The sequence below is a fragment of the Taudactylus pleione genome, unplaced genomic scaffold (genome assembly GCF_031769625.1).
Source record: "Taudactylus pleione unplaced genomic scaffold, aTauple2 ptg002059l, whole genome shotgun sequence".
Lineage (NCBI taxonomy): Eukaryota > Metazoa > Chordata > Amphibia > Anura > Myobatrachidae > Taudactylus > Taudactylus pleione.
The window spans coordinates 86,554-110,239 of NW_028286454.1; the positions used below are offsets into that span (position 1 = coordinate 86,554).

General features: G+C 49.7%; 1 protein-coding gene across 1 annotated transcript in view; it reads right to left on the reverse strand.

The window, feature by feature from the left end:
• The window catches only part of LOC148435696 (sodium-coupled neutral amino acid transporter 3-like), a 137,015-nt gene that overhangs the window by 13,279 nt on the left and 100,050 nt on the right, over positions 1–23,686 (reverse strand). The window contains exons 5-10 of the mRNA XM_088465630.1: positions 12,764–12,837; positions 12,554–12,646; positions 12,380–12,461; positions 5,648–5,730; positions 5,383–5,441; positions 1,756–1,932 (exon numbers count right to left, since the gene is read on the reverse strand). Coding sequence (XP_088321756.1) covers positions 1,756–1,932; positions 5,383–5,441; positions 5,648–5,730; positions 12,380–12,461; positions 12,554–12,646; positions 12,764–12,837 — 568 coding nt within the window. The remainder of the gene's footprint in view (positions 1–1,755; positions 1,933–5,382; positions 5,442–5,647; positions 5,731–12,379; positions 12,462–12,553; positions 12,647–12,763; positions 12,838–23,686) is intronic.

Sequence of the window (23,686 nt, forward strand, 5' to 3'; positions counted from 1 at the left end):
ATCCCTCTGACTGTATCATTGTACACGTGTTATATCACCCACCCATTATCCCAGTCTTACATCTCAGTAGTACACCAGTCACACTCTAATCCCTCTGACTATATCATTGTACACGTGTTATGTCACCCACCCATTATCCCAGTCTTACATCTCAGTAGTACACCAGTCACACTCTAATCCCTCTGACTGTATCATTGTACACGTGTTATATCACCCACCCATTATCCCAGTATTACATCTCAGTAGTACACCAGTCACACTCTGATCCCTCTGACTGTATCATTGTACACGTGTTATATCACCCACCCATTATCCCAGTCTTACATCTCAGTAGTACACCAGCCACACTCTAATCCCCCTGACTATATCATTGTACACGTGTTATATCACCCACCCATCATCCCAGTCTTACATCTCAGTAGTACACCAGCCACACTCTAATCCCCCTGACTGTATCATTGTACACGTGTTATATCACCCACCCATTATCCCAGTCTTACATCTCAGTAGTACACCAGCCACACTCTAATCCCTCTGACTGTATCATTGTACACGTGTTATATCACCCACCCATTATCCCAGTCTTACATCTCAGTAGTACACCAGCCACACTCTAATCCCTCTGACTGTATCATTGTACACGTGTTATATCACCCACCCATTATCCCAGTCTTACATCTCAGTAGTACACCAGTCACACTCTAATCCCTCTGACTGTATCATTGTACACGTGTTATATCACCCACCCATTATCCCAGTCTTACATCTCAGTAGTACACCAGCCACACTCTAATCCCTCTGACTGTATCATTGTACACGTGTTATATCACCCACCCATTATCCCAGTCTTACATCTCAGTAGTACACCAGCCACACTCTAATCCCCGACTATATCATTGTACACATGTTATATCACCCACCCATTATCCCAGTCTTACATCTCAGTAGTACACCAGTCACACTCTAATCCCCCTGACTGTATCATTGTACACATGTTATATCACCCACCCATTATCACAGTCTTACATCTCAGTAGTACACCAGCCACACTCTGATCCCTCTGACTGTATCATTGTACACGTGTTATATCACCCACCCATCATCCCAGTCTTACATCTCAGTAGTACACCAGCCACACTCTAATCCCTCTGACTGTATCATTGTACACGTGTTATATCACCCACCCATTATCCCAGTCTTACATCTCAGTAGTACACCAGCCACACTCTAATCCCTCTGACTGTATCATTGTACACGTGTTATGTCACCCACCCATTATCCCAGTCTTACATCTCAGTAGTACACCAGTCACACTCTAATCCCTCTGACTGTATCATTGTACACGTGTTATATCACCCACCCATTATCCCAGTCTTACATCTCAGTAGTACACCAGTCACACTCTAATCCCTCTGACTATATCATTGTACACGTGTTATATCACCCACCCATTATCCCAGTCTTACATCTCAGTAGTACACCAGCCACACTCTAATCCCTCTGACTGTATCATTGTACACGTGTTATGTCACCCACCCATTATCCCAGTCTTACATCTCAGTAGTACACCAGTCACACTCTAATCCCTCTGACTAATCTGACTGTACACAAAACCAACACCAGCTATATCAGAGACTATCCAGTTGAACACTAGAGGGATTTGCAATAACTCAGCACTTTTAAATCGACCACAAGGTAAGTGCTAGGTGCAATACACGCACAGGGCATAGGTTTGCATATGCATATGACCATTACCTGTGAGTTCAGTGTAAACATTTTGGGTGCGCATTCTCCTGTCTCTGACTCTGCTATGTGAGGGTGCCCATTCTGATAGGCATAGTCCCCAGATAAGAAGCTCATGTTTCCAGACATTGTGTGGTTCATACTGTCCCATGGTAGAGGGCATGGAATCTGGAACTTCTTATAGATCACCTGTAAGAGATAAAGACAGTGCATGTTAGGACCAGGTGGGGGAGCAAAGGGCCGTCTACAGCCATGGCCAAAAGTTATGAGAATGACACAAGTATTGGTTTTCACAAAGTTTGCTGCTTCAGTGTTATTATACCTTTTTGTCAGATGTTACTATGGTATACTGAGGTAACATTACAGCATTACATAAGTGTCAGATGTTACTATGGTATACTGAGGTAACATTACAGCATTACATAAGTGTCAGATGTTACTATGGTATACTGAGGTAACATTACAGCATTACATAAGTGTCAGATGTTACTATGGTATACTGAGGTAACATTACAGCATTACATAAGTGTCAGATGTTACTATGGTATACTGACGTAATATTACAGCATTACATAAGAGTCAGATGTTACTATGGTATACTGAGGTAACATTACAGCATTACATAAGAGTCAGATGTTACTATGGTATACTGAGGTAACGTTACAGCATTACATAAGTGTCAGATGTTACTATGGTATACTGAAGTAATGTTACAGCATTACATAAGTGTCAGATGTTACTATGGTATACTGACGTAATATTACAGCATTACATAAGAGTCAGATGTTACTATGGTATACTGAGGTAACATTACAGCATTACATAAGTGTCAGATGTTACTATGGTATACTGAAGTAATATTACAGCATTACATAAGTGTCAGATGTTACTATGGTATACTGACGTAATATTACAGCATTACATAAGAGTCAGATGTTACTATGGTATACTGAGGTAACATTACAGCATTACATAAGAGTCAGATGTTACTATGGTATACTGAGGTAACATTACAGCATTACATAAGTGTCAGATGTTACTATGGTATACTGAGGTAATATTACAGCATTACATAAGAGTCAGATGTTACTATGGTATACTGAGGTAACATTACAGCATTACATAAGAGTCAGATGTTACTATGGTATACTGAGGTAACATTACAACATTACATAAGTATCAGATGTTACTATGGTATACTGAGGTAACGTTACAGCATTACATAAGTGTCAGATGTTACTATGGTACACTGAGGTAGCATTTCATAAGTGTCAGATGTTACTATGGTATACTGAGGTAACATTACAGCATTACATAAGAGTCAGATGTTACTATGGTATACTGAGGTAACGTTACAGCATTACATAAGTGTCAGATGTTACTATGGTATACTGAGGTAGCATTTCATAAGTGTCAGATGTTACTATGGTATACTGAAGTAACATTACAGCATTTCATAAGTGTCAAAGGATTTTATTGTCAATTACATTAAGTTTATGCAAAGAGTCAATATTTGCAGTGCTGACCCTTCATTTTCAGGACCTCTGCAAGTCGCCCTGGCATGCTGTCACTCACCTTCTGGGCCACATACTGACTGATGGCCGCCCATTCTTACCTAATCAATGCTTGGAGTTTGTCAGAATTTGTGGGGTTTTGTTTGTGCACCCGCCTCTTGAGGATTGACCACAAGTTCTCAATGGGATTAAGGTCTGGGAAGTTTCCTGGCCATGGACCTAAAATTTAGATGTTTTGTTCCTCGAGTCACTTAGTTATCACTTTTGCCTTATGGCAAGGTGCTCCATCATGTTGGAAAAGGCATTGTTCCTCACCAAACTGTTCTTGGATGGTTGGGAGAAGTTGCTCTTGGAGGATGTTTTGGTACCATTCTTTATTCATGGATGTGTTCTTAGGCAAAATTGTGAGTGAGCCCACTCCCGTGGCTGAGAAGCAACCTCACACATGAATGGTCTCAGGATGAGTTACTGTTGGCATGACACAGGACTGATGGTAGCGATCACCTTTCCTTCTCCGGACAAGCGTTTTTCCAGATGCCCCAAACAATCGGAAAGGGGATTCATCAGAGAAAATAACTTTACCCCAGTCCTCAGCAGTCCAATCCCTGTACCTTTTGCAGAATATCAGTCTGTCCCTGATGGTTTTCCTGGAGAGAAGTGGCTTCTGTGCTGCCCTTCTTGACACCAGGCCATCCTCCAAAAGTCTTCACCTCACTGTGCGTAGATGCACTCACACCTGCCTGCTGCCATTCCTGAGCAAGCTCTGCACTGGTGGTGCCCCGATCCCGCAACTGAATCAAATTTAGGAGATGGTCCTGCGGCTTGCTGAACATTCTTGGGCACCCTGAAGCCTTCTTCACAACTATTGAACCTCTCTCCTTGAAGTTCTTGATGATTCGTAAAAGGTTGATATAGGTGCAATCTTACTAGCAGCAATATCCGTGCCTGTGAAGCTAATTTGTGCAAAGCAATGATGACTGTACGTGTTTCCTTGCAGGTAACCATGGTTAACATAGGAAGAACAATAATTTCAAGCTCTACCCTCCTTTTAAAGCTTCCAGTCTGGTATTCTAACTCAGGGCCTGATTCAGAGCCGGACGCTATTTGCGAACGGTCATTCAGAAAAAGGGGCCGGCTATTTAAATTGAGTGCTCGCTCTCTGCAGTTTGTTGACGCCCCTATGTCTGAGCGAGCGAACGAAATATGCGCTCGCTATTTTGTAAAGACGCCCCCTGGCCGCTCGCATCCTACGTCATCTCCGCTATTTATTTGATTAATCGAGTACATCGAAAGGCGTATGAACTGCTCGCAGTGCTTATGGTAGGTTTATCCTACCGCAATCATGCGAGCAGTTCAGGCTAAGAAACAACCAAGTGATGTGGTCGATGACGCTGCTTTGTTAATTATGCACACCCTTAAAACGCCCGTTTTGACCTTTTGGCACGCCTGCGTTTGGATCTCCACTCCCCGTTTTCAAGCACCTTCCCCTGTTACCACCCACAAACGCCTCATCCTGTCACTCAAATTATCAGGCATTCGCTATTTTGCGAGCACACAATTTCAGACCGCAATGACTGGTTCGCGCTTGCGTATTACAACCCATACGCAGTTGTGCGAACATCGCTCGGAGCGAACAAGCGGCCGCTTACGAGCGGCTCTGAATCAGGCCCTCAATCAGCATGACAGAGTGATCTCCACCCTTGTCCTCGTTAACACTCTCACCTGTGTTAACGAGAGAATGACTGAAATGATGTCAGCTGGTCCTTTTGTGGCAGGGCTGAAATGCAGTGGAAATGTTGTTTTTGGGATTACGGTCATTGTCATGGCAGAGAGGGACTTTGTAATTAATTGCAATTCATCTGATCACTCTTCATGACATTCTGGAGTAAACGCAAATTGTCATCATAAACACTGAAGCAGCAGCCTTTGTGACAACCAATACTTGTGTCATTCTCAGAACCTGTGGCCATGGCTGTAGAATGAGACTGGGGTAGCCTGATGCAGATCTGTAGCATATAGTATGACAGACTACCCATAGCTCACGTAGCCAGGCTGATGAGCCAGAGGTAGCTTAGAGTTTGTAGTATAGCATCTCCTATAATAATACTGTATAGAGGCCACTCACTGAGCACAGGAAGAACACCATACAGCTGAGGGAGAACCCACTGGCGTATCCCAAGTAACCTGTAAGAAGACAAGAAATTAACGTTCTTCCAGGGCTGTCTGCAGTAATAACTTTCTCTCGGACATTATAACCCGTGTATATCACTGTGCCCCGGCTCTGGGCAGATGCCACAACTTTGGGTACGCCGTTAGCTTTCAGAATAAACAATGCATTGTGCGCCCCCAGGCCCAACAGTACCATGGAGAGACACCTGTGCCACACTCACCCAACTGTTTCATTAGCGCCAGCGGCAGGATGATGCAGATGGATACTATGATAACCAGATAGTTCCCGTTCATGTACCAGTCCCTGGAATATGGTTACAGAGCAGTTAGCATGAGATGTAAAAGAATCACAATGTGCAGTGTGACAAACCGTGGGTATACAGCGTGACAAACCGTGGGTATACAGCGTGACAGGAGCATGGGTATACAGCGTGACAGGAGCATGGGTATACAGCGTGACAGGACCATGGGTATACAGCGTGACAGGACCATGGGTATACAGCGTGACAGGACCATGAGTATACAGCGTGACAAACCGTGGGTATATAGCGTGACAGGACCATGGGTATACAGTGTGACAGGACCATGGGTATATAGCGTGACAGGACCATGGGTATACAGCGTGATAGGAACATGGATATACAGGGTGACAGGACCATGGGTATACAGCGTGACAGGACCATGGGTATACAGCGTGACAGGACCATGAGTATACAGCGTGACAAACCGTGGGTATATAGCGTGACAGGACCATGGGTATACAGTGTGACAGGACCATGGGTATACAGCGTGACAGGACCATGGGTATACAGCGTGATAGGAACATGGATATACAGGGTGACAGGACCATGGGTATACAGGGTGACAGGACCATGGGTATACAGGGTGACAGGACCATGGGTATACAGGGTGACAGGACCATGGGTATACAGGGTGACAGGACCATGGGTACACAGCGTGACAGGACCATGGGTATACAGCGTGACAGGAACATGGGTATACAGCGCGACAAACCGTGGGTATACAGCATGACAGGACCACGGGTACACAGCGTGACAGGACCATGGGTATACAGTGTGACAGGACCATGGGTATACAGTGTAGGACCATGGGTATATAGCGTGACAGGACCATGGGTACACAGCGTGACAGGACCATGGGTATACAGTGTGACAGGACCATGGGTATACAGTGTAGGACCATGGGTATATAGCGTGACAGGACCATGGGTATACAGCGTGACAGGACCATGGGTACACAGCGTGACAGGACCATGGGTACACAGACTGACAGGACCATGGGTATACAGACTGACAGGACCATGGGTATACAGACTGACAGGACCATGGGTATACAGCGTGACAGGGCCATGGGTACACAGCGTGACAGGACCATGGGTACACAGCGTGACAGGACCATGGGTACACAGCGTGACAGGACCACGGGTACACAGCGTGACAGGACCACGGGTACACAGCGTGACAGGACAAAGGGTACACAGCCTGACAGGACCATGGGTACACAGCGTGACAGGACCACGGGTATACAGTGTGACAGGACCATGGGTACACAGCATGACAGGACTATGGGTACACAGCCTGACAGGACCACGGGTATACAGCCTGACAGGATTATGGGTACACAGCCTGACAGGACCACGGGTAAACAGCATGACAGGACCACGGGTATACAGGCTGGCAAGCCTGTGGTTATAAATGTGCCACAACTGTCTGAGTACACACTGTGACAGGGCTGCTGGTATACAGAGTGGCACAGGGCTGCTGGTATACAGAGTGACAGGGCTGCTGGTATACAGAGGGACAGGGCTGCTGGTATACAGAGGGACAGGGCTGCTGGTATACAGAGGGACAGGACAGCCGGTATACAGAGGGACAGGACAGCTGGTATACAGAGGGACAGGACTGCTGGTATACAGAGGGACAGGACTGCCGGTATACAGAGGGAAGGGCTGCCGTTATACAGAGGGAAGGGCTGCTGGTATACAGAGGGACAGGACTGCTGGTATACAGAGGGACAGGACTGCTGGTATACAGAGGGACAGGACAGCTGGTATACAGAGGGACAGGGCTGCTGGTATACAGAGGGACAGGGCTGCTGGTATACAGAGGGACAGGGCTGCTGGTATACAGAGGGAAGGGCTGCTGGTATACAGAGGGAAGGGCTGCTGGTATACAGAGGGACAGGACTGCTGGTATACAGAGGGACAGGACTGCTGGTATACAGACAGGACTGTGTATACATAAATGTAACACATGGTATGAGAGTAGGGAGCATTCTGTAACAGGGCATTAGGGCAGTGCCAGGGGGCGTATCTCAGTGCACACCACTAGCCCCCATGGGTGCCTGCCAACTGTGCTGTGTTTTTCCACTTCCCTGTCCTCATGCTGCGTTATTTTTAGGAGCTGTGAATTAGTACAGAGCCGGAAGGCCTAGTTATATCTCAGTAAGGAGACGTACGTACCTAAGGGCCAGACAGAATGGAAATGTAGTGTTCAGATCTGACAACCAAATGCCTCACCATAATAAGCCTATAACTGTATATATAAGGTTATTAGAGAGCGAGAGGGAGGAGGAGAGAGTGTAAGTGAGGGAGAGAGAGAGAGGAGAGAGTGTGTAAGAGAGGGGAAGAGAGAGAGAGGAGGAGAGAGTGTGTAAGTGAGGGAGAGAGCGAGAGAGAGAGAGGAGGAGAGAGTGTGTAAGTGAGGGAGAGAGCGCGAGAGAGGGGAAGAGAGAGAGAGGAGGAGAGAGTGTGTAAGTGAGGGAGAGAGCGCGAGAGAGGGGAAGAGAGAGAGAGGAGAGAGTGTGTAAGTGAGGGAGAGAGCGAGAGAGGGGGAAGAGAGAGAGAGTGTGTAAGTGAGGGAGAGAGCGAGAGAGGGGGGAGAGAGAGAGAGAGAGGAGAGAGTGTAAGCGAGGGAGAGAGAGCGAGAGAGGGGGGATGAGAGGGAACGAGAGAGCGAGAGAGGGGGAAGAGAGAGAGAGGAGAGAGTGTGTAAGTGAGGGAGAGAGCGAGAGAGGGGGGAGAGAGAGAGAGAGGAGAGAGTGTAAGTGAGGGAGAGAGAGCGAGAGAGGGGGGAGAGAGAGCGAGAGAGTGAGAGAGAGAGGAGAGTGTGTAAGTGAGGGAGAGAGAGCGAGACAGGGGAAGAGAGAGAGAGGAGGAGTGTGTAAGTGAGGGAGAGAGCGAGAGAGGGGGAAGAGAGAGAGAGTGTGTAAGTGAGGGAGAGAGCGAGAGAGGGGGGAGAGAGAGAGAGAGAGGAGAGAGTGTAAGCGAGGGAGAGAGAGCGAGAGAGGGGGGATGAGAGGGAACGAGAGAGCGAGAGAGGGGGAAGAGAGAGAGAGGAGAGAGTGTGTAAGTGAGGGAGAGAGCGAGAGAGGGGGGAGAGAGAGAGAGAGGAGAGAGTGTAAGTGAGGGAGAGAGAGCGAGAGAGGGGGGAGAGAGAGCGAGAGAGTGAGAGAGAGAGGAGAGTGTGTAAGTGAGGGAGAGAGAGCGAGACAGGGGAAGAGAGAGAGAGGAGGAGTGTGTAAGTGAGGGAGAGAGCGAGAGAGGGGGGAGAGAGGATGAGAGGGACCGAGAGAGCGAGACAGAGAGAGAGGAGAGAGTGTGTAAGTGAGGGAGAGAGAGCGAGAGAGGGGAAGAGAGAGGAGGATTGAGTGCGTAAGTGATGGAGAGTGCGAGAGAGGGGAAGAGAGAGAGGAGGAGAGAGTGTGTAAGTGAGGGAGAGAGAGCGAGAGAGGGGGGAGAGAGAGAGAGAGAGAGAGAGAGTGTAAGTGAGGGAGAGAGCGAGAGAGGGGGAAGAGAGAGAGAGGAGAGAGTGTGTAAGTGAGGGAGAGAGCGAGAGAGGGGGGAGAGAGCGAGAGGAGAGAGTGTAAGTGAGGGAGAGAGAGCGAGAGAGGGGGGGAGAGAGGGAACGAGAGAGGGAGAGAGGGGAAAAGAGAGAGAGATGAAAGAAAGGGAGAGAGAGAGAGAGAGAGAGAGAGAGAAAGAGAGAGAGAGGGGAAGAGAGAGAGATATGAAAGAAAGGGAGAGAGAGAGAGGGGAAGAGAGAGTGAGGAGGAGAGAGTAATTGAGGGAGAGAGCGCGAGAGAGGGGGGGAGGGAGAGGGATGAGAGGAAACGCGAGAGGGGAAGAGAGAAAGAGATATGAAAGAAAGGGAGAGAGAGAAAGAGAGAGCGAGAGAGGGGAAGAGAGAGAGATATGAAAGAAAGGGAGAGTGAGAGAGAGGGAAAGAGAGAGTGAGGAGGAGAGAGTGTAAGTGAGAGAGAGAGCGCGAGAGAGGGGAAGAGAGAGTGAGGAGGAGAGAGGGAGAGAGCGAGAGAGGGAAGGAGAGAGAGAGAGAAAGGGAGAGGGAGAGGGGAAGAGAGAGTGAAGAGGAGAGAGTGTGTGAGTGAGAGAGAGTGATAGAGAGGGAAGGAGAGAGAGAGAAAGGGAGAGAGAGAGAAGGAGAGAGAGAGAGAAGGAGAGAGAGAGAGAAGGAGAGAGAGAGAGAAGGAGAGAGAGAGAGGAGAGAGAGAGAGAAGGAGAGAGAGAGAGAAGGAGAGAGAGTGACAGAGAGGGGGAGAGATGAGCTGAAGGAGGAAAGAGATGATAACGTATTACAGAGATAGGGATGGAGCGCAGTAAGGTGGGAGTAACACTGATCCTGACCATGCCTGCGCAATATCTACAGAACATAACCAATGTTATCCACAATGATTATAGTGATTATAACGTTACCTTGTGTATAATTACAGCCCTTGTGTCCCGATGCCCTGATGAGCTAATGCAGTACTTACTCCAGATATACATCTGTCTCCATGGGGAATATATATATATAGGGCCTGATGCTGGTTTGGATGGGAATGGGGTGCGTGTGCCCTCACATTGCATCCTCGGATATAAAGGATATATTTTCCTGTGCGAATCCTGCAGTGCGCCCGCACCCCATCTGTACGCTTGCTAATCATTATCACTTGCCCTCGTACCAGCCCCACACAAGGTGCAAACGATACGCCTGGATTCGCCTAACTCTGCATGGCCGGAACTCACTGAGAGCGCCCACTACCACCCAGATACGCTTGTCCAGTCACAGATGTGCTCCGAGATTCTCCCTGTCAGCGGGCGAACAGTAAACTGCAAAAGCCCCATATTGTGTCCAATGAGGTGAAACAACGCAGCCTTCTATCCACCCCAACCAGAAGACACAAGGAAGGGACCGGTCACAGGAAGAGTTAGACAGCAGGTGAGAGAAAACGTAAGAAAGGGCCTGATTCTAAGTCGCTGCCGATGTCGGGCGTGGTGGAATATATGTCCAGTTAGCGAGCGCACCTGGGCGGTGACAGAGAGGTGGCTTAGTGCACGCACAGAGATGGTCCGTCTTATGGGCGGGTTATGGGAGTGTCACGGGCGTGTTGGTGATAGTGGTTTTATACACAGATACTCAACCGCTCTCGTAGGAGGCCGTGGTGAGATGGAGAAACTGCCCAAACATAGAAGATGAGAAGCAGGTCATATCCCCATCACTTCCAGTAAGGGAGCTTTGAGAACAGACGGACATGCTGGAGGCTGGAGAGCAGGAAGAGTAAGGCGCGAGGAGCAGGTCACATCACCATCACTTCCAGTAAGGGAACCTTTGAGAACAGACGGACGTGCTAGAGGCTGGAGAGCAGGAAGAGTAAGGCGCGAGGAGCAGGTCATATCCCCATCAGTTCTTGTAAGGGAACCTTTGAGAACAGACGGACGTGCTGGAGGCTGTAGAGCAGGAAGAGTAAGGCGCGAGGAGCAGGTCATATCTCCATCACTTCCAGTAAGAGAACCTTTGAGAACAGATAGACTTGCTGGTGGCTGGAGAGCAGGAAGAGTAAGGCGCGAGGAGCAGGTCATATCCCCATCACTTCCAGTAAGGGAACCTTTGAGAACAGACGGACATGCTGGAGGCTGGAGAGCAGGAAGAGTAAGGCGCGAGGAGCAGGTCATATCTCCATCACTTACAGTAAGAGAACCTTTGAGAACAGATAGACTTGCTGGTGGCTGGAGAGCAGGAAGAGTAAGGCGCGAGGAGCAGGTCATATCTCCATCACTGTAAGGGAACCTTTGAGAACAGACGGATGTGCTGGAAGCTGGAGAGCAGGAAGAGTAAGGCGCGAGGAGCAGGTCATATCCCCATCACTTCCAGTAAGGGAACCTTTGAGAACAGATAGACTTGCTGGTGGCTGGAGAGCAGGAAGAGTAAGGCGCGAGGAGCAGGTCATATCTCCATCACTGTAAGGGAACCTTTGAGAACAGACGGATGTGCTGGAAGCTGGAGAGCAGGAAGAGTAAGGTGCGAGGAGCAGGTCATCTCCCCATCACTTCCAGTAAAGGAGCCTTGAGAACAGACGGACGTGCTCGAGGCTGGAGAGCAGGAAGAGTAAGGTGCGAGGAGCAGGTCATATCCCCACCACTGTAAGGGAACCTTTGAGAACAGACGGACGTGCTGGAGGATGTTTATGTTAGTGAGGGAGGAGAGTGGGAGACTGTGGGTCTGATTTAGAGATTTACGCTAAGCACTACCTGCTCCGGGCCTAGGACTGGGCCTCAGCTCCTGTGCAGCCAGTTGTGTCTATTCTGAGGTGAAGCATTAAGCACTACCTGCTCCGGGCCTAGGACTGGGCCTCAGCTCCTGTGCAGCCAGTTATGTCTATTCTGAGGTGAAGCATTAAGCACTGCCTGCTCCGGGCCTAGGACTGGGCCTCAGCTCCTGTGCAGCCAGTTGTGTCTATTCTGAGGTTACACCCACTAAATACCACATACTGCGTCCAAATTCGATCTGCGCCCCAGAGCGGTAACAGTTGGTACACATGCGCAGCATGACTCAGGCACATGCACAGTACTTATAACATCAGCCATCTACGTTTACTGTACATCGGCATTGCGTGCGGTTAACGTCCCGCCCAGAATCGGGCCTATTGACACTTACGTGGTTTTCTCTGAGAGGTTGAGGAACGTCTGGATGACGAGTGGCAGCTCTGACTTCACGATGTACAGATAACTGGACATGGCTGTGGAGGGAAAACAGAACCAAATGAACATTCAGCGACATCTCAAACGCGGGTCCCCTGCCTCCATGTACAGGAAATATATGTCCCCTCACCTCCAATATTCTGCAGAGTTATAGCAATGGCAGCAGCCAACTTCCCCGCAGTCCCAAAGGCCTTATAGCCCAGATGTTCATACGCGCGGACTCCTGTAACAGACACAACGGTTGAACGATGGCACATGGGAAAGGGGACACTGGCACTGTGGGTCATGGAGAGAATTATGTGACATGGAGAAGTAGGGAGAAAATTCTGCTGTCACTAACCTACGATGCCTGAGGTCTTCAGCAGTAAATGGATGGAGTAGGTGGACAGAAGAGCCACTCCAGTGAGGAGGAACCTGTAAGAAATGAAATAAAGATGCCATGATACTGAGAGAAGAAAGTATCGCTCTCTTATCATCTCCAATCTACAGAAAAGGTCTGCAGGTATAATGGGCACATTACAGGCGCAATCGTCACCTCCAGTGTAGAGCAGTGACGTGCGGGAGGTAAATGGCTGGGGAGGTACTGGCAGGGACGCGCGGTGAGGTAAATGGCTGGGGAGGCACTGGCAGGGACGTGCGGGAGGTAAATGGCTGGGGAGGCACTGGCAGGGACGTGCGGTGAGGTAAATGGCTGGGGAGGCACTGGCAGTGACATGCGGTGAGGTAAATGGCTGGGGAGGCACTGGCAGTGACGTGCGGTGAGGTAAATGGCTGGGGAGGCACTGGCAGTGATGTGCGGTGAGGTAAATGGCTGGGGAGGCACTGGCAGTGACGTGCGGTGAGGTAAAAGGCTGGGGAGGCACTGGCAGTGATGTGCAGTGAGGTAAATGGCTGGGGAGGCACTGGCAGTGATGTGCGGTGAGGTAAATGGCTGGGGAGGCACTGGCAGTGATGTGCGGTGAGGTAAATGGCTGGGGAGGCACTGGCAGTGATGTGCGGTGAGGTAAATGGCTGGGGAGGCACTGGCAGTGATGTGCGGTGAGGTAAATGGCTGGGGAGGCACTGGCAGTGATGTGCAGTGAGGTAAATGGCTGGGGAGGCACTGGCAGTGATGTGCGGTGAGGTAAATGGCTGGGGAGGCACTGGCAGTGATGTGCGGTGAGGTAAATGGCTGGGGAGGCACTGGCAGTGATGTGCGGTGAGGTAAATGGCTGGGGAGGCACTGGCAGTGATGTGCGGTGAGGTAAATGGCTGGGGAGGCACTGGCAGTGACGTGCGGTGAGGTAAAAGGCTGGGGAGGCACTGGCAGTGACGTGCGGTGAGGTAAATGGCTGGGGAGGCACTGGCAATGACGTGCGGAGAGGTAAACGGCTGGGGAGGCACTGGTAGTGATATGCGGTGAGGTGAATGGCTGGGGAGGCACTGGCAGTGATGTGCGGTGAGGTAAATGGCTGGGGAGGCACTGGCAGTGATGTGCGGTGAGGTAAATGGCTGGGGAGGCACTGGCAGTGATGTGCGGTGAGGTAAATGGCTGGGGAGGCACTGGCAGTGATGTGCGGTGAGGTAAATGGCTGGGGAGGCACTGGCAGTGATGTGCGGTGAGGTAAATGGCTGGGGAGGCACTGGCAGTGATGTGCAGTGAGGTAAATGGCTGGGGAGGCACTGGCAGTGATGTGCGGTGAGGTAAATGGTTAATATCAGAGCCAGAGTTACACATACATATATGAATCTGAGGGCACATGTGGGCATTATACACAGGTGCAGCAGGATGTAGTGCTGGAGATTTGGTGAGTTTTGATCATGGATGTGCGGAAAAGGTACACAGGGGAGGCAGTGACAGGGGGGAGGCAGTGACAGGGGGAGGAAGTGACAGGGGGAGGCAGTGATAAGGGGGAGGCAGTGATAAGGGGGAGGCAGTGACAGGGGGAGGCAGTGCTTCACCTGCCATACACTTTTTACTCCAGAGTGTTGTCTATAAAAGTTATTAGAATAATGCAAAGATGATATTTATATTTTCCTTTCAATTTTTATAGTCAAAACTTTGGAGTATACCTAAGTATGACAGGAAAGGCTCAGCCTCACCTGCCCGCACATCACTGTGGAGTATACCTAAGTATGACAGGAAAGGCTCTGCCTCACCTGCCCGCACATCACTGTGGAGTATACCTAAGTATGACAGGAGAGGCTCAGCCTCACCTGCCCGCACATCACTTGGGAGTTTACCTAAGTATGACAGGAAAGGCTCAGCCTCACCTGCCCGCACATCACTGGGGAGTATACCTAAGTATGACAGGAAAGGCTCAGCCTCACCTGACCGCACATCACTGGGGAGTGTACCTAAGTATGACAGGAAAGGCTCTGCCTCACCTGCCCGCACATCACTTGGGAGTATACCTAAGTATGATAGGAAAGGCTCAGCCTCACCTGCCCGCACATCACTTGGGAGTATACCTAAGTATGACAGGAAAGGCTCAGCCTCACCTGCCCGCACATCACTGGGGAGTATACCTAAGTATGACAGGAAAGGCTCAGCCTCACCTGCCCGCACATCACTGGGGAGTATACCTAAGTATGACAGGAGAGGCTCTGCCTCACCTGCCCGCACATCACTGGGGAGTATACCTAAGTATGACAGGAAAGGCTCAGCCTCACCTGCCCGCACATCACTTGGGAGTATACCTAAGTATGACAGGAAAGGCTCTGCCTCACCTGCCCACACATCACTGGGGAGTATACCCAAGTATGACGGGAAAGGCTCAGCCTCACCTGCCTGCACATCACTGTGGAGTATACCTAAGTATGACAGGAAAGGCTCAGCCTCACCTGCCCGCACATCACTGGGGAGTATACCTAAGTATGACAGGAAAGGCTCAGCCTCACCTGCCCGCACATCACTGGGGAGTATACCTAAGTATGACAGGAAAGGCTCAGCCTCACCTGCCCGCACATCACTGGGGAGTATACCTAAGTATGACAGGAGAGGCTCTGCCTCACCTGCCCGCACATCACTGTGGAGTATACCTAAGTATGACAGGAAAGGCTCTGCCTCACCTGCCCGCACATCACTGGGGAGTATACCTAAGTATGACAGGAGAGGCTCAGCCTCACCTGCCCGCACATCACTGGGGAGTATACCTAAGTATGACAGGAGAGGCTCTGCCTCACCTGCCCGCACATCACTGTGGAGTATACCTAAGTATGACAGGAAAGGCTCTGCCTCACCTGCCCGCACATCACTGGGGAGTATACCTAAGTATGACAGGAAAGGCTCAGCCTCACCTGCCCGCACATCACTGGGGAGTATACCTAAGTATGACAGGAGAGGCTCTGCCTCACCTGCCCGCACATCACTGGGGAGTATACCTAAGTATGACAGGAAAGGCTCAGCCTCACCTGCCCGCACATCACTGGGGAGTATACCTAAGTATGACAGGAAAGGCTCTGCCTCACCTGCCCGCACATCACAGGTGTAGAGCCTAAAATACCAAAAAGATGGAGCATATAAAAACCATGACGCATATTCCCCTCAATCTAAATCCTCATCCAACCCCAGCACTAGACATCGCATGTCCCCTCCCTGTGGGCTATGGGGCATGCCAGCCAATCACAAGCTCTTTAACACACCGGGCGCTTGTTAATTGGCTGGCAATAAAGTGGCACCCGGAGCAATCCCATGCCTGTGGTCGTAGTACGCGGCTGCTTGGTTTTCCACTATGGGGATTTTGCTGAATTTGTTTCTTTTTTAAGTTATTTGGACCATGATGAAACAGGATAGAAGAAAAGGTGTTTTACATATGAATAGAGTTGTGGACATCTTGGGAGTCTTTCTATCAATGGGCGGCAGGAATACTTCAGCCAGGGTCTATTAGCCGGAGAAAAAGTGTGGGGGGTACTCCTCCCTAATAGATATAGAGGCACCGTCCCCAGTACTGGTGCGCTCCGTGTTATGAAGGGGACAGTTTAGGATTGTTGGAGAAGGGGGGGCACCAATGCTTTCAGCCAGGATCTACAAGCTGGAGGAGGTGGGGGACTCTCCTCCCTAATAGATATAGAGGCACCAGCCCCAGTACTGGTGCGCTCCGTGGTATGAAGGGGCTGGATTAGGATTGGGGGAGAAGGGGGGGGGGTCACCAATGCTTTCAGCCAGGGTCTATTAGCCAGAGGAGTGGGGATACTCCTCCCTAATAGATATAGTGGCATCAGTCCCAGCACTGGTGCTCTCCCTGTTATGGGGGGGCTGGTTTAGGATTGGGGGAGAAGGGGGAGGAGTAAGCTCCATGCATTGGGAAGGGAACAGTTATTTTTCCTAATTAAAACTATAGGACAGAACCAAACTCCTGCAGTGCAGAATTACTCCATGTGCAGAGTGGAGCCGGCCATGCGCAGTGCAGAATTGCTCCATGTGCAGAGTGGAGCCGGCCCTCTAACCTGAGACCCCATTGCAGAAGCCAGGTGTGACGTGTCACAGAGATCCACAACAAGCCTTTCCCAGCCCTGATCCTGTATGGGAGGGACTGTGCCACCCTCACCTTCTACCTCTGCTGCATATACAAAACGTCCCTTCCCCATCCCAGCACAGTGTAATGTTATGGACATCATGCTCTGTCCTTTACCCTCCCAGTGTTCTACTCCTGACCCACACGGTGCGATAAAGTAGCTGATACGATGGATTGGTATGATGTCACACCGTGTACGGGCCTGATTTCATACAAAGCACGCTCCAGTGGAGTCGTACATCGAATCGCCTGATCGCACTGTAGAACCATGCAATCAGAGGATGCGATGTGCGATCCCATGAATTGCTATGTGGGTGAGGGAGGGGGGAGCCGGAATATCGGGTGATTGCACCGTGTGTGCGGACCACCCGATATGTCGGATCACCCGTCGCCTCATCGCACCATGTATGGCCGGCCTTACATTCAACATCCTAAGCAGTAACCAGTCAGACCACCTTACACCCCATCCTATCCAGTAAGACATCAGACCACCTTACACCCCATCCTAACCAGTAACACATCATACCACCTTACACCCCACCCTAACCAGTAACACATCAGACCACCTTACACCCCATCCTAACAATACATCAGAACACCTTACACCCCATCCTAACCAGTAACACATCAGACCACCTTACACCCCATCCTAACCAGTAACACATCATACCACCTTACACCCCATCCTAACCAGTAACACATCATACCACCTTACATCCCATCCTAACCAGTAACACATCAGACCACCTTACACCCCATCCTAACAATACATCAGACCACCTTACACCCCATCCTAACCAGTAACACATCAGACCACCTTACACCCCATCCTAACCAGTAACACATCATACCACCTTACACCCCATCCTAACCAGTAACACATCAGACCACCTTACACCCCATCCTAACCAGTAACACATCAGACCACCTTACACCCCATCCTAACCAGTAACACATCATACCACCTTACACCCCATCCTAACCAGTAACACATCATATCACCTTACACCCCATCCTAACCAGTAACACATCAGACCACCTTACACCCCATCCTAACCAGTAACACATCAGACCACCTTACACCCCATCCTAACCAGTAACACATCATACCACCTTACACCCCATCCTAACCAGTAACACATCATACCACCTTACACCCCATCCTAACCAGTAACACATCAGACCACCTTACACCCCATCCTAACCAGTAACACATCAGACCACCTTACACCCCATCCTAACCAGTAACACATCATACCACCTTACATCCCATCCTAACCAGTAACACATCAGATCACCTTACACCCCATCCTAACCAGTAACACATCATACCACCTTACACCCCATCCTAACCAGTAACACATCATACCACCTTACACCCCATCCTAACCAGTAACACATCATACCACCTTACACCCCATGCTAACCAGTAACACATCATACCACCTTACACCCCATGCTAACCAGTAACACATCATACCACCTTACACCCCATGCTAACCAGTAACACATCAGACCACCTTACACCCCATCCTAACCAGTAACACATCAGACCACCTTACATCCCATCCTAACCAGTAACACATCAGACCACCTTACACCCCATCCTAACCAGTAACACATCATACCACCTTACATCCCATCCTAACCAGTAACACATCAGACCACCTTACACCCCATCCTAACCAGTAACACATCATACCACCTTACATCCCATCCTAACCAGTAACACATCAGACCACCTTACACCCCATCCTAACCAGTAACACATCATATCACCTTACACCCCATCCTAACCAGTAACACATCAAACCACCTTACACCCCATCCTAACCAGTAACACATCAGACCACCTTACACCCCATCCTAACCAGTAACACATCATACCACCTTACATCCCATCCTAACCAGTAACACATCAGACCACCTTACACCCCATCCTAACCAGTAACACATCATATCACCTTACACCCCATCCTAACCAGTAACACATCAAACCACCTTACACCCCATCCTAACCAGTAACACATCAGACCACCTTACACCCCATCCTAACCAGTAACACATCATACCACCTTACATCCCATCCTAACCAGTAACACATCAGACCACCTTACACCCCATCCTAACCAGTAACACATCATACCACCTTACACCCCATCCTAACCAGTAACACATCATACCACCTTACATCCCATCCTAACCAGTAACACATCATACCACCTTACACCCCATGCTAACCAGTAACACATCATACCACCTTACACCCCATGCTAACCAGTAACACATCATACCACCTTACACCCCATCCTAACCAGTAACACATCATACCACGTATATACGTATCATACAAACTCTGACGTACTGGAGGGGATTCTGTAAAATTACGTTTTACCGTCATTTACGTATTCCCATTTTATAGTAATTAGTATAAGAAGCTGGGGAAAGACATTGCCCTAAACTGTAGTAGATCATGAATTACAGAGATGGACAATCCGAGGCACAGTGAGATATGAATACATATTGTGGGGGTAGACCCTTGTATTCTGTAAGGAGGGGCCTTGGTGGATCTGCTGGGAGTGCTCCTCACCTGGCCATATCCAGCTCAGAAAGCTCTGCAGTAATCCCACCATACTGCACTGCCAACATGCTTTATGGAGGGCGCACTGAGGTTCAGCCTAGACTGGCAGCTGGGATGGCAGAACCAGTTCCAGTCACGTTGCCAGATCTGAGTAGGACACAGGTTACTGGGACATGCTATACCCTCTGCTAATTACCAGATCCCCACTCCGATAGGAGAACACTGCGTACACTGCCTTGGATAAATCTCAGGTCATTACTAGAATCATTGCGATGAGTGATTAGGAAACGTATTTACACAATAAACATCATGATTAATTGGTTCTATGTTGTACTAATAACTAGGTGAGATGTTAGTGAGTTATCAGATAGTCAGCTACACGCACATATCTGTGACGTCGCAGTGATGGATGTGATACCTGCATAACACAGGTACACAGCGCAACTGCGATCGCATCACAGCACTTTCTACACCAGAGGTTCTAGTACAGGGGTGGTAGGCAATGGCGGAGGGTACAAGGTGGCTAAGACGTTAGGACAATGAAATATTGGTGAATTTAGAACATCTGCTTTGTGATATTATTACAAGATATGGATATATTGTGCAGGACATTAACAGACTACAATAATATAATACAGGGTACATGTGCAGAGGCTAAATAGTGACTGTGTGTGTGTATATGAAGAGATAGATACAGGGGCGTTTCTATAGAGGAGGGGGCCCGTGTGCAGTCTCCGACACGGGCCCCCTCCTATCTGTCCGGCGGCCGGCAGCGCACTGAGCACTAGAGTGCGCCCGGAGTCTATAGAGTATGGGCAAACGACGTGAAAATGGCTGCGGTGGCCATTTTCCAGTCGTTTTTACAGCGCTGGACCCCCACACCGGAGAGGTAAGTAATACTATCGGTGCAGGGTGTGCGGTGCGGGGCCCCCCTGGACCCAGGGGCCCGTGTGCCCCACACACCCTGCACCCATTATAGCTACGCCCCTGGATACATAGATTGATAGATATGAGATAGATAGATATGAGATAGATAGATAGATATGAGATAGATAGATATGAGATGGATAGATAGAAAGATAGATAAATATGAAATAGATATGAAATAGATAGATATGAGATAGATAGATATTAGATAGATTGATATGAGATAGATAGACAGATATGAGATAGATCGATATGAGATAGATAGATATAGATAGATATAGATAGATAGATATAGATAGATAGATATGAGATAGATAGATATGAGATAGATAGATAGATCAATATGAGATAGATAGATCGATATGAGATAGATAGATAGATAGATAGATAGATAGATAGATAGATAGATAGATAGATAGATATGAGACATGTAGATAGATAGATATGAGACAGATAGATATGAGATAGATAGATAGATATGAGACAGATAGATAGATATGAGATAGATAGATATAGAGATATGAGATAACAAGAGATATGGAAGAACTTACCTTTGTTATCTCTGTTTCTCCGAAGTCCATAGGATCCACAGGGTTGACCTTGGGGTATAGCTGTATCTGGATCCACGAGCACCACGCAGTTAAAGCTTTGCTGCTCCCAGGATGCACTTGGGTCCGTCCTCCTCTATACCCTGCCCCCAAGCCACAGGCACCTCAGTTGGTAAGCAGCTAAGGCCGGAGGAGGAGACTAAACAGAGAGAAGGAAGACTGGAACACACAAGAAACCATACTCACAGAAATGGGAGACGGAAACCCGGTGACCAGCCACACAGCCCATATGAAGCCAGGTGCGTCAGGGCAGGCGCCCTGTGGACCCTATGGACTTCGTAGAAACAGAGATAACAAAGGTAAGTTCTTACCATATATCTTGTTTTCTACTTCAGGGTCCATAGGGATCCACAGGGTTGACCTTGGGGATGTCCCAAAGCAGTTCAACTAAGGGCGGGGATGATCCTGTGCTGAAAGGAGTAACCGGCGCCCAAAGGATGCATCCTGAGAGGCGAAGGTGTCAAACGCATAAAACCTCAAAAACGTCTGAATTGAAGACCAAGTGGCCGCCTTACACAACTGAACAGCGGAGGCGCCACGTCTAGCAGCCCAAGAGGGACCCACAGAACGAGTGGAATGAGCCTTAACAGAGGCTGGCACAGGTAAACCCTCCTGTGCATAAGCCTCACAAATAACGGAACAAAGCCAACGGGCTAACGTCTGTTTGTTGGCAGGCCAACCCCTCTTGTGAAAACCAAAGAGGACAAACAATGAATCAGACTTCCTAACCGAAGCAATCCGGTCCACATAGATTCTAAGCGCCCGGACTACATCTAAGGAAGCCTCACCAGCTGAAAGATCAGGAGACTGAAAAGCTGGCACAACAAGTTCCTGATTGATGTGGAACTTTGAGACCACTTTAGGAAAAAACTCAGGATGAGTGCGGAGCACCACTCTGTCCTGGTGAAAAATCAGAAATGGAGGACAACAGGAAAGAGCCCCCAATTCTGACACCCTCCTGGCAGAAGCAATTGCCAGGAGAAAAACGGTCTTAAATGTCAGTCACAAAAGGAGGCTCAAAAGGAGGACCCTGCAGGACCCACAGCACCACCGCCAAGTCCCAAGGAGCCACAGGAGGCACAAAGGGAGGCTGGATCCTGAGAACACCTTGAAAAAAAGTGTGAACATCTGGCAGTGTAGCAATCCGTCGTTGGAACCATACGGACAAAGCGGACACATGAACCTTCAGAGAGGCAAGGCGTAAGCCAAGATCCAAACCTGATTGAAGAAATTCCAAGATTCTGGAAACTCGGAACACCTGAGGATCATAGCTTCTGGACTCACACCACTGAAAGTAAGTGCGCCACACCCTGTGGTCAATCCGTGCGGAAGCAGGCTTGCGCGCCCTGAGCATGGTATCAATAACTGAACTGGAGAAGCCCCGAGACCTCAAGACGGCTGTCTCAAGAGCCACGCCGTCAAAGACAGCCAACCCAGATCCGGGTAAAGGCAGGGCCCTTGAGACAACAGGTCCCGACGCTGAGGAAGAAGGTATGGAGCGTCGATGGAGAGGCTCCTCAGATCGGAGTACCAAGGACGTCTGGGCCACGCCAGAGCCACCAGCACGAGCGTGCCGCCGTCCTGCTTGAATTTCCTCAGGACCCGAGGAAGAAGGGATATCGGAGGAAACAGATACGCCAGGTGAAATGTCCATTGCACCGACAGCGCGTCTACCAGACATGCGCCTGCGTCTCTTGTCCTTGACCCGTAAACGGGCAACTTGTGATTGTGACGGGAAGCCATCAAGTCCAGCTCCGGCAGCACCCATCTGTCCACGAGTAGCTGAAACACCTCTGGGTGAAGCGACCATTCCCCGGGATGCACGTCGTGACGGCTGAGGAAGTCCTCCTCCCAATTGAGGACTCCGGGAATGAAGACTGCCATGATCGCTGGAATGTGGCACTCCGCCCAAGCAAGGATGCGAGACACCTCCGACATCGCTGCCCGACTGCGAGTTCCTCCTTGGTGGTTGATATATGCCATCGTGGTGGCATTGTCGGACTGCACCTGAACCACCCTTCCGTGAAGAGCGGGGCCGGACGACTGCAGGGCCCTGTATACTGCCCGCAGTTCCAGGATGTTGATGGGGAGAAGTGCTTCTTCCGCAGACCAACGACCCTGAAGCGACAATGAGCCGGTCACTGCCCCCCAACCCCGGAGACTGTCATCCGTCGTGAGCAGGACCCAGTCCGGGATCCAAAAGGGGCACCCCTCGACTAGATGAGCTGTCTGAAGCCACCAAGCCAAAGACTGCCGATCCTCCGGGTACAACAACCGCACCTGAGAGCGGATCCGGTGAGGTAACCCGTTCCATTCCGATAGAATCAGCCCCTGCAGGGGCCGGGAATGGAACTGGGCAAATTCCACCATGTTGAATGTCGACACCATGGACCCTAGAACTCTCATAGCCGAATGGACCGACAGGCGGCAACTGCTCAGGCAACTGCGTATCCGCAGCTGTAGGGAGGAGGAGACCTTCTCCGGAGTCAGGAAGATCCTTTGCTGACGAGAATCCAGCAGGGCTCCCAAATGAACCATCCGCTGTGATGGAATCAGGGAGGACTTCCTCCAATTTATGAACCACCCGTGCGCTTGCAAGCAAGCGATCGTTAGGTGGAGATGTTGAAGCAGTACCTCCGGGGAGCTCGCCA